The sequence below is a fragment of the Sarcophilus harrisii genome, chromosome 3 (genome assembly GCF_902635505.1).
Source record: "Sarcophilus harrisii chromosome 3, mSarHar1.11, whole genome shotgun sequence".
Classification (NCBI taxonomy): domain Eukaryota; kingdom Metazoa; phylum Chordata; class Mammalia; order Dasyuromorphia; family Dasyuridae; genus Sarcophilus; species Sarcophilus harrisii.
In genome coordinates this window covers 606352930-606364874 of record NC_045428.1, presented here as the reverse complement: position 1 = coordinate 606364874, position 11945 = coordinate 606352930, and the positions used below count along the sequence as shown (strand labels likewise).

General features: G+C 41.1%; 1 protein-coding gene across 4 annotated transcripts in view; it reads right to left on the bottom strand.

Moving 5' to 3' along the window:
* Window positions 1-5571: 5571 nt before the first annotated feature.
* LOC105750080 (zinc finger protein OZF-like) overlaps window positions 5572-11945 on the bottom strand; it is a 51533-nt gene continuing 45159 nt past the window's right edge. For all 4 annotated transcript variants that reach the window (XM_031964045.1, XM_031964046.1, XM_031964044.1 and 1 more), the window contains one exon: window positions 5572-11760. In XM_031964045.1, coding sequence (XP_031819905.1) covers window positions 10172-11760 — 1589 coding nt within the window. In that variant the 3' untranslated portion in view covers window positions 5572-10171. The remainder of the gene's footprint in view (window positions 11761-11945) is intronic.

Below are 11945 nucleotides of genomic sequence, written 5' to 3'. Positions count from 1 at the left end.
TTTGTTCTGTAAAAAAATGACCAACAGGATGATTTCAGAGAGGCCTGGAGACACTTACATGAACTGATGATGAGTGAAATGAACAGGAGCAGGAGATCATTTTATACTTCAACAACAATACTATATGATGATCAATTCTGAAGGACCGGGCATCTTCAACAATGAGATGAATCAAATCAGTTCCAATAGAGCAGTAATGAATTGAACCAGCTGCATCCAGCGAAAGAACTCTGGGAAATGAGTATGAACCATTACATAGAATTCCCAATTCCTCTGTTTTTGTCTGCCTGCATTTTTTATTTTCTTCACAGGTTAATTGCACACTATTTTAAAGTCCGATTCTTTTAATACAGCACAATAACTGTTGGACATGTATACATATATTGTATTTAACATATACTTAGTCCGATTCTTTTAGTATAGCACAATAACTGTTGGACATGTATACATATATTGTATTTAACATATACTTTAATATATATAACATGTATTGGTCAACCTCCCATCTGGGGGAGGAGGTGGGGAGAAGGAGGGGAAAAATCGGAACAAAAGGTTTTGCAATTGTCAATGCTGAAAAATTACCTATGCATATATCTTGAAAATAAAAAGCTATAATAAACGAAAAGAATAAGTCAGGCAAAACCCCCTAATTATTCTGACAATGAACTCAGATCATCTATGGCTCCCTCTATTGAACTGGAGGTAAATGATTCAATTGGAAAAGGCTACAAGGCAAGAACAAAGTGGATGGAAAATTGGTGTACCCAGAGGACCTAGTTCCTAAGGCTGAGATGCACCAGAGTATGCATCCATTCTCTCCTGCTTGTTCTATTTTTGGCTTGACAACTAAAACCAAGAAAAGACAGGAAATAGTCCTTACCCAGGGACAGCAGATTTTTAAAATTCACCATCATAACCTCTCTGTAAGGAATGTCCTCCCTCCTCCCCTGGGCCACCCAGCCTCCTTCCCATCTCAGTTAAAGTCTCACCTTCTGAAAAAAGAGGCTTTCCAGGTCCCCAGACTGGTGGTGCCTTCCTTCTGAGAGTGCCTCTTGTCTACCCTGTAAAGAGTTTGTGTAGACACCCTTGATGAGATGTTTATTCCAAACTGGACAGTTAGCTCAGGTAGGGAACTGTTAGGTTCTGCACAAATATATTGTATCTAGGATATACTTTAAAATGTTTAACATGTATAAGACTGCCTGTCATCTAGGGGAGGGGATGGAGGGAGGGAAGGGAAAAGTTGGAAAAGAAGTGAGTTCAAGGGAGAATGTTGTAAAAATTACCCATGCATAGTTCTGTCAATAAAAAGCCATAATAAAAAACAAGATCTCTTTTGGATAGAAGTCTAGTAGTAACACTGCTAGATCAAAGGATAGGTACAGTTTGATAACTTTTTGAGTATAGTTCCAAATTGCTCTCCCGAATGGTTGGATGCATTCACAATTCACAATTCCACCAACAATGTATCAGTGTCCCAGTTTTCCCACATCCCCTCCAACATTCAGCATTATCTTTCTCTCTCATCCTAGCCAATCTGAGAGGCTTGTAGTAATATCTCAGAGTTGTCTTACTTTGCATTTCTCTGATTAATAATGACTTGGAGCACCTTTTCATGCTAGAAATACCTTCTATTTCTTCATCCAAAAATTATCTGTTCATATCTTTTGACCATGTATATTAATTGGAGAATGGCTTGATTTCTTATAAATTAGCGTCAATTCTCTATATATGTTGGAACCTTTGTGTGTAAAAAAATGTTTTCCCAGTTTATTCCTTCCCTTCTAATCTTGTCTGCATTAGTTTTGTTTGTGCAAAAGCTTTTTAATTTGATATAATCAAATTTTTCTATTTTGTGATTAATAATGATATCTAGTTCTTCTTTAGTCACAAATTCCTTCCTCCTCCACAGATCTGAGAGGTAAACTATCCTATGTTTTTCTAATTTATTCATAATCTCATTCTTTATGCCTAGATCATGAATCCATTTTGACCTTATCTTGGTGTATGGTGTTAAGTGTGGGTCAATGCCTAGTTTCTGGCCAATGCTTTCAATGTGGTAAAGCAGGGTATCTGAAAGCTGAATGTTGGCATAGAGATAGAGTGAGAAGACAGGGTGAGAGAACAAGACCCCAAATCCTATGTTCAAAATGCAACACAGTCTGAGGGTCAGGGGTTGGTCCAGTACTACAGATCATGGGGCTGTGAGACCTTAGCAGGTTGGCTCTCTTAGGGAGGTAAGGGCTCCTACATTAAGGTGCATAGGAAGGCACCTGCAACCCCACTGCAGGCACAATGAAAGCATGGTACAATGAGGCCTAGGGTTTGGGGAAGCGCTAGGGTATCAGGTTTTATGTGGCAGGAAGAGACTTGGGAGGCCTGTTCACAGGCCAAAGAAGGACCTTCCTGAAAGGAAGTATATCCTATAAGCCTACTGCCATTATTAATCCCTCTCATTTGCCCCTGAGACCAGCCATGACCACTTCTCATCTGGAAGGGGAAACCACATTTGTCTCAACACCCCCTGAGCCTCCAATCCCCAGAGGACCGCTGTCTCCCTATAGGACTTTTATGTCAGCTCTTGATGGAATATACCAGCTGATAAACCTAACCCGTCCCACCCTCAAGCTGTTGGCTTTGTCTACATCTAATCCCCGGTTACTTTATAGGCATAGGCGTAAATACCACCTGGGGGACAGAGGTCCCCTCCATCCAGAATCTTTCACTCTCTGCTGAGAACCTGCCCTTGGAGGGCACTGCCCACTTCTCAGATTAACTTTGGGAGGGGGGCAGGGGGAGACGGGGTGCATCAAATCGAAGGGCTATTATCTGGAACACTTCCCGAATAAAAAGCATTATACAGTATTTACTGAGGTTCCCTCATACAAAGACACCACCAACTCTCTGATACAACCCCAACAGGGTCCTGTTTTGCATGGACCATGGGACTAACCCTGTGTATCAGTGAATACACTTTAGCTTTGGAAGAATCCCCCAAGCTTTGCCTGCTTGTGTACATGCTCTCTCAGGTTTATCTGTACTCTGAGGAAGAAGATGAAGAACATTTTGGTCTGTTAGACAGGGAAAGGAGGGCTGCTCCTATTCTCGCCCCCTGCTATTGGACTAGGAATAGCAGGCTCCACGGCTGTGGGGACCACTGCCCTGATCCACAGTAACAGCCAGCTGTTAGCTTTGGGTACCCAGGAAGACCAGGAGTTAAAGGACTTAGAAAATCAAATATTCTTCCAGGAGAACTTAAACTCCTTGGCACAGGCAAACCTTCAAAATTGTGCCGGCCTGGATTTGCTCTACCTTAAACAGGGAGGGGTGTGTATGGCCCTGGGGACGCTTGCTGTTTCTGTGCTAATGACTTGGGGTGGTAAGGGAAGCAATGTCTACTGTCAGAAGACCAATGGTGCTACTGGCCAGAACTCTGTACTTAAAACAAGGATCCTTACAAGGTGCTCACTCAGTGCAATTGATAAGCAATGGCTATCTAGTTTAGCATGGTGATTTAATAGATCTCTAATTCAGTACTATTGATTAAATCTTACGACAAATAATGGTTCCCTAGTGATATAATGATTGGTTTATCCTCAGTGTAGAGCATATAAAGCTGGGAGGGACTCGGTGAGAGTCAGAGACTAGGAGAGGCCATGGGACTGGAGGCAGGAGCTCAAGCTCTCAGAGGCCAGGGAGAGAGCCAGAGACATTCCATCTTTGATCAGGATCCTGTCGCTCTCCTTCTTCCTGCACTTTGGGAGAAACTAGTTCAGACTCAGAGGGTCAGAGTCAGATTCATTCACTCTACCTCACACCACCACAGTGGCTGTCCTCCTGCACTTCACCCACTGAGACCAAGGCTGGACTGAAAGGCTCTCCAGAAAGCTGCTGGGCCCCAGGCAAGGAAACTAGATTGTGAAGGAGATAATAAAGGATTTGGATTTTTACACCTGGCTATTCTTGTGGTGATTACTCTGCTTCAAGAAGGCTACACCAGAGGCCTCCAGAAAACCAACAAAGAACCTTAGAGATGGTGAAGCCAGAGACTGCAGGACAACAGTCAATGTCCTGGTCATGATGCCTGGAGACACTTACATGAACTGATGATGAGTGAAATGAACAGGAGCAAGAGATCATTTTATACTTCAACAACAATACTATATGATGATCAATTCTGAAGGACCGGCCACTTTTTAATTGGTCTCCCTGGGTGACCTCCCTTATAACCTCCCTGAGAGGCCCCCTTGCTCTATTCCTGCTAGCTCCACTGATCACCCCTTGTTTGATTAACTGTTCAACCACACATATCAAGAGAAGGACCCAGTTAAGCTCTTTGTTGCCAAAACCACTTACTCCCCTCTGGCCTCTGATGAGTCCAGCTTCTAACCAGTCAGAAGTAAAAGGCGGGAGTAAAATGGACAGACTCTGTGCCCAGTTCTGTACTCCTGAGACTGTGAGAATATTACCTCTGTTTGAACTCTCTCTGCAGTTCGAACTATGTGGCCAGCCTTCACTCCTTAATGCAGGTGGTATTTCCTTCCTTCATGCACATGAGGCCCCCAGATGTGCCACCTTAACCTTATCAATAACCAAAGTCCTTGACAACTTGACAAGCATAAAGCTTAAAGAAATATTGCTTCCCTGTTACACCTTTGCCACCCGCCTGAAAATGCAATTTTAGTGTGAAGAATGTTTCAGAACATTCTTGTGCTTTTCTCCTATAAATATGTGTGCCTGAAACTGCTCAGGACAAATCCCCTAGTCATGTATTGGGGCACTCAGTTGCTGGCCAGCTAATAAATGCTCTCAATTTTTAGCCCTATAACTGTCCTGTATTTTCTTTTTTCCAGGCATTTCATAACTTCTCTGAGACCTCTGATGTTCTAAATCCCTAAAGGCCCAATTCCTGCCTAGGAAGAAAAGGGGAAGGCATCCTTATTCCATTGCAGTCAGTCTTCCCGGGACCAAGGTCTGGCCAAGGCAGGGAGCCTGGAGACAGACAGCCCTTAGTTCCCAGAGATCTCCAGATCAAGTGAGTATAGTCCATCCTTCAGCATCCACCAATAGGGCCATTTCCATTGACATGGAGGATGGTCTCTGAGGCTTTGAGGCCATCTCTTATCTGTGACTTGTTTATCTACAAATATTGATATAAAATATTCACTACTCTTTCCTGTTGCCTAGTGTATCTAAGGCATTTTTTTTTTTTATCTTGAGCCCTAACTCCCTCATCCCCACTCCCCCCATTACTGCCCTCTGTGAGTGTTTGTGGATTCTCCCAGCATGGAATTAACAGAACGACTATCCACTCAAGGGAATATAGCTTCCAACTACACTTTAATTGTGATTTTATAATAATAAATCTATAGCTTAAAAAAAAAAAAAGTTGTAGCTGTTTGTCCCCTCCTGTTTCCCACCAACTCTTAATTAGCATTTAAGTACTTCTAGTAAAGGTGGTGATGGCTTTGAATTTTTTTTGTGAGATCTGCTTATATAACAGGTCTCTAGGGAAATTTAAATTAAGAGTTTATTATTATTGACTTGTATTCTTTTATTTCTGGGTTAGATTTCTGTGATCTGAATGTAAGTCTAGATTCCACCAAACAATTGGAGAAAAGGTCAGGCAGGGATGGGGCCTTCTGTGTTTGGGGTATTTATTCTTGTCTTTTACAGTGTTTACTTATTATTAGCATTTTTTTTTTAGTGACAGTCAGATGGCAGATGCCCCTTCTTAGGAGATCATAATAAAACTCGTTTTCCTTTTTCTCACTCTAAAAGTCTGTTTTGTGGTCCATAAGTCTCACACATCCCTCATTACAAGTAAAAGGGAAAACCCCCAAACTCATTAGTCCCTGTTCATGGACATCATGTCTTTGTCTCTTCTTGAAGTTCTCTCACATCCTAAACTCCTATTCTCCCTCTGCTATTTCTTGTGGCCAAGCTCTCCTCTGTAGCAGTTGAAAGTTGAAGAAAACCCCTTCATGTGAGTCTTGTCTGCACTGGGCTGGAGCACGGCCCTGAAGGCTGTCCTCAGAGCAGAAACTGCCCTTCTGCTCTTAGGTACCAACTCTGCCTCAGTCTTCCCAGGCCTCTCTGAATCCCTCCCATTTACCATTCCTTAGGTCATATCAATAAGCATTAGAAAGTGGCTGCTCTGTGCCCAGCACTGTTCCAGGTCTTGAGAATCAGACAGTATTATAAGGCCAGTCCTCAAAGTTTATAATAAATATTATTTATAATTATAATCTAGGAAAACACTCATATTGTTCAGAAGTTCAATAAGGAAGCTTAAAGTCAAATATGCATTATAAATAAGACATAAATCATGATTTAAGAAACCAAAATGATGAAAAAATGAAGTTTTATCTACATGAGAGAACACTAGTTCAAAGTGATAGAGCTTCTGAAAAGAGGAATCATATCTGAATATACTAAAAATGGGAGAGTATCAAATACCAAGTACATCAGCCAACACTATTCTATATGTAGCAAGTTGGAAAAATAGATGCATCCTCCTAGGTATCCAGGGATTTACAGATATGGCCATTCTGTCTGACTCTTTGCTCATTCTGTTAACTGTTGATTGCCAATGATCCTGAGTTCTAGGGGCCTTTTCAGATAATTTATTCCTCATAAATATTCTAACAATGTTGCTCTTGCAAATTAGTTCTACCTCCAGCCCCAGTTGATAAAATAGTACATAAGTCTATCATAGTTACTCATTTCTATATAACTAAACAGGAACATGAAGAATAGGAGCCATTATTAGCAAGTGAAAGCAATTATAAAGCAAAGACAGAAGTTGTTTTGGTTACGACACATCACACCTAGTGTCATCTTGGGTTTCAATAAAATGAGAGCTCTTCTTCAATAGGCTGGAAGCAATCAATCCAGACCAGACTGTGAACAGTATCGCTTTTTTCTCTTTGCCAGTTGATCAATGAATTAATATACATCTATTAAGCACGATTATGTGCCAGACACAGTGCGAAGCACTATGGAGAAAGCCAAAGTCTATCCATTACCAATACAGTCTAATGAAGAAGACGATAACAAAAACAACCACGTGTGAACAAGCTCTATACAAGGAATCAATAAAATCTTGAGAACAGTCAAGGAAGAATTTTTAAGGAAAAATTGGTTGAACTTGAATGGAGGCTGGGGTCAGTATATTTCTGTCACCACATTCCCGATGAGAGGAGCCACCAGATGGAAAACGTTGTGACAGGGAGCTCAAAAGAATACATTTTCAATACTTCCATTCTCTTCCCAGTGATTACTATCTCTTAAGAATATTCTTCATGTTTCATCTAAATAAGACAACTTCAGCTTTTCAGGAAATTACCTAGGATCTTGTTTTTCTTTGCTCTCTCTCAGTGATGACTGAGAATGTTTTCCTTCCTTTCCCTACAATACATAGGGCTTGCCGGCTTCTCACAAACTCTTTCTAGAATTTTCTTAACATCCCTCTGGAGACACTTCTGGTTAGCAGGAATTTCACATCACCTTCCTTCTTTTGCCTCCAGACTCTCAAACCTTAGTAGGAGAACACAGTCCTTCTCCTTGATTCCATAGGGAGAAGCATTTCATAATAAGATATTTTTCCAGTTTTTATTTTCCCAACGTGATTGTCATTTCAAATGGAAATTCTTTTCAGTCTTTCTTTAGGATCTTAATGACTGCTCACTCTGATGCTCATACAGGTCATATGATGTGAGACAAATCCTTTTTTTGCTTCAGTTTCCTCTACTTAGTTGATGAGGCTTGGAAATTTAGTACTTTATGACGTGGACCACTAAGGGTAGCATGATTATTTGAATACCATGATAATTGCTCCATGGGTTATATTTTCCTCTAAACCAGCCTCCTAAAGGAAAAGGGTTGAGGATTACCAATTGGGAGTCACCAAGTGGGTTCAAAAAACCCCTGAGAAATGACAATCTAAACAGACTAAACCACTGTAGAAAGCAGGTGTCTGAAATTCATTTTCTTGAAGTCTCTTTAATGTGCACACTGTTACTTAAACTAATCTTAAATCAGGGAACAGGTAACTCTCCTCTAGTTCCCCAAGTACTGGCACCAATCGCATAATATTCCAGGGAAGTCTCTAACATTTTCCTGTCCATCCTTATTGGGGGCAGGAGACAAGTTAGACAATTACACAAATGAGGGCAGAAGAAACAAAGGTAATTTTTTTTTTAAAATATCACATCATTTCCATATACAACAATACCTGTACCTCCTCTGCCCCACCTTCCTCCCCAATATCTGGACTGATGTTAATTCGTTGCTTTTTATCAAGCAGGACAGGCTTCCTAGTGCCAAGAAACCCTGTCACACTATATTATACAGTAACTGGAATGATTATTTTTATTAATTAAGGTTTTTTATTTTCAAACTATTTTATTTTCATTATGTATGGATAATTTTCAGCATTCACCCTTACAAAACCTTGTGTTCTAAATGTTTAGCATCCCTTGCCCCAGCCTCTCAGCAAATTATCCAATACATGTTAAATGTGCAGTTCTTCTATACATATTGCCAGTTATTTTGCTGCACAAAAAAAAAAAAAAAAAAAAAATCAGATCAAAAAGGAAAAAGATGAGAGAAAAACCAAAATGCTCAAGGCAGGCGGGTGGAGGGGGAATAAGCTTGATTTTCACTGGGTTGGGGGCTGGGGCAGTCATCTCTTTCTGCTTCCCTCCAGCAAGGCCTGGGTATATGGTGATGACCCCTGGCCACCGGGGATGGGCAGACTAGCCTCCCATACTGACATCACAACCAGTGGAGTTGAAGGGAGCTTGGTGGACTCCACAGGGAGAGCTTCTGGGCTGCAGCTCTAGCCCTGCCAAGGCCGATGACCTGATCCTCAGGGAGTTCAGTGCTCTTTTCCAGAGGCAGCTGCATGTGGCAAAGGCTGGGTCCTGCACAACATCTGGGGCCCTTAGCTCATGATGTCACCTTGTGGCTCTCAGTAGCTGCAGGAGAGAAAATGTCCCGTGTCCAAATCTTCATGATGGAGTCTGTCAGATCTCAGCCAGTCAGAGGCCGGAAGAGTTTGGCTCCTGGAAGGATGTCAGCTTCAAACACGGGCACTGAGTGGGTCCCATCATCCCCAGAGTTGATCACAACTCCAGGGGTATGGCCAGTGGCAAGAAGGCAGCAAGGCTGGATGGCAGTAGATGAAACAGAGAGCTGAAGGTCTCAAACTTAAATCTGTGTAATCCTTTCCTTCCTTTGGGGTCAGGAGGCTTCTGTGAGCAGCACAGGGGGCTCTTTGGTGGTCTCATGGAATACAATATACAAAACATGACCCCAGCTCTCCACACCCCTCCAGTTGGTGATTACTCTGTGTTCAGTAGGGTATTTCATGCTCAGAATTCCCCCCTGGCTTTCAGGCTAATCACCTATTGAACCTTCTTCCCAGCCCTCACCACCAACCCATTCTGATGTCCGGGGTGTCCACAATGAAAGGAAAGACATGCCAAAGGGCACGGCCTCCTACATGTGTACTCTGCCAGAAAAATAGAGTTTTCTTTGTGCTGCCATTAAGTATTTGGTAGTCAGCTTGGCCTTGGGCCCCTGCCTTTGCTGAAAGCCTTTCCAGTGTGGATTGTCTCATATATATCCAAGTGGGAACTCTTTGTGAAATCATTTCATGTTTATTATTATCATAATACTTCTCCTTGTGAGGATTCTCTGATGTTTACCAATATTGGATTTATACCTCAGTACCTTTCCACATTAATTTCATTTATAAGATTTCTCTCCAGTGTGGATTCTCTGATGTTCAACTAGAAAGGACCTTTGTGTGAAATCCTGTCCTCACTGACTACAAAGTGTTTCTCTCCAGTGTGGGTTCTTTGATGTTCAACAAGATTTCACTTCTATGCAAAAGCCTTTCCACACTGAATACTTTGAAAAAGTTTCTTTCCAATATAAGTTCTCTGTTGTCTAGCAATACAGGCACTGTATGGAAAAGCCTTTCCACATTCATTACATTCAAATGGTTTCTCTCCCATATGGATTCTCTGATGTTTACTAAGATCTCCCTTCCATGTAAAACACTTTCCACATTGATAACACTTATAAGACTTTTCTCCTCTGTGGTTTCTCTGATGCAAAGAAAGAATGGCTCTCTATATGAGTCTTTCCAAATGGATTAAATTTATGAGGTTTTCTCTCCTGTGTGGATTCTCTGATGTGTTCTAAGATTCCCCTTTAGTGCAAAAGCTTTCTCACATTGATTACATTTATAAGGTTTCTCTCCAGTGTGGATTCTCTGATGTAAAGAAAGACTTGAAGCCTGGGTGAAAGCCTTTCCACATTGGTTACATTTATAAGGTTTTTCTCCAGTGTGGATTCTCTGATGTAAAGCAAGACTGGCACTCCATGTGAAAGTCTTTCCACATTGATTACACTTATAAGGCTTTTCTCCTGTGTGGATTCTCTGATGTTTAGCAAGATTGGCACCCCATGTGAAAGCCTTTCCACATTGATTACATTTATAAGGTTTCTCTCCAGTGTGGATTCTTTGATGTTCAGCAAGATTGGCACCCCGTGTGAAAGCCTTTCCACATTGATTACATTTATAAGGTTTCTCTCCAGTGTGGACTCTCTTATGTAAAGAAAGACCTGTAGTCTGGCTGAAAGCCTTTCCACATTGAATACATTTATAAGGTTTCTCTCCAGTGTGGATTCTCTGATGTAAAGCAAAACTGTCTCTCACTACGAAAGCCTTTCCACATTCATTACATTTATAAGGTTTCTCTACAGTGTGGATTCTCTGATGTAAAGCAAGACTACAACTCTGTGTGAAGGCCTTTCCACATTGATTACATTTATAAGGCTTTTCTCCTGTGTGGATTCTCTGATGTTCTATAAGCTTATAATTATATTCAAAAGCTTTTCCACATTGATTACATTTATAAGGTTTCTCTCCAGTGTGGATTCTCTGATGCTTACTAAGAGTGGAACTAGATGCAAAAGACTTTCCACAGTGATTACTTACTAAAGGTTTCTCGCCAGTGTGAAACCTCTCAGGTACAGCTAGAAAGAATTGCTGTATGAAGAGCTTCTCACCTTCATTATATTTATAAAACTCTCCAGGATGAATGTTCTGAGATCTATCAGTGTCTGAGTTCCAACTGTAGGCCTTCCCACACTCATCAAATAAAGGGTTTTTCATTCCAGGATCAATTGAATATTGGTAAGGAAAAGATGAATGATGAGATGGCATTGCTTGACATTCACTATATTCATCAGGTTGCTTTCTTATGTGAACTGCCTGCTGAGTAATGAGCTGAGAGGTCTGACTCAAGGCCTTTCCACCTTGACTACCCACACAAAACATTTCCCCATTATCATTTTTCTGATGTCCAGTGAGGTCTGAACTCTTACTGAAAGCAATTTCCCATTGATTGTCTGAATTTATTAGTATTTCAGCAGGTTTCTTCTGAGAATGAAAAAGCTCTATCTGTTCAGGAAAACATTTCTGATATTCACTATCCAGAAGCCAGTTCTTCCCTGAATTCACTTTCTTATAATAATTTATGAAAGAAGATTGCTTGAATCTCATTTTACTTTCATCCAATTCACAGTCAGACTTCAGGTTATCTATTTCAAGGTTAGAGGCATGGATTTCCCTCAAAGTCAAGGCACAGGGACCATCCTTCATGAATCCTTGCAGGTCATGTTCTTCCACAAAAAATCCCAGCTTTCTCGTCTTCTCATTCCCTTCAATGTTGGGCTCTACATCTGAAAAAAACGAACCATCAAACACACAGGCAAAAAAAGATATGCACAGATACTTAAGAGCAAAAGCAATGATGACTTAAGACTTTAGGTAGCTCATGCCCTTCTCCTTACTAACCTTAAAAGAGTAAAATTTCATCAATAGAGTCTTGTAGCAAAAAATGGCATTTAATAGACTTTGTCTCTGT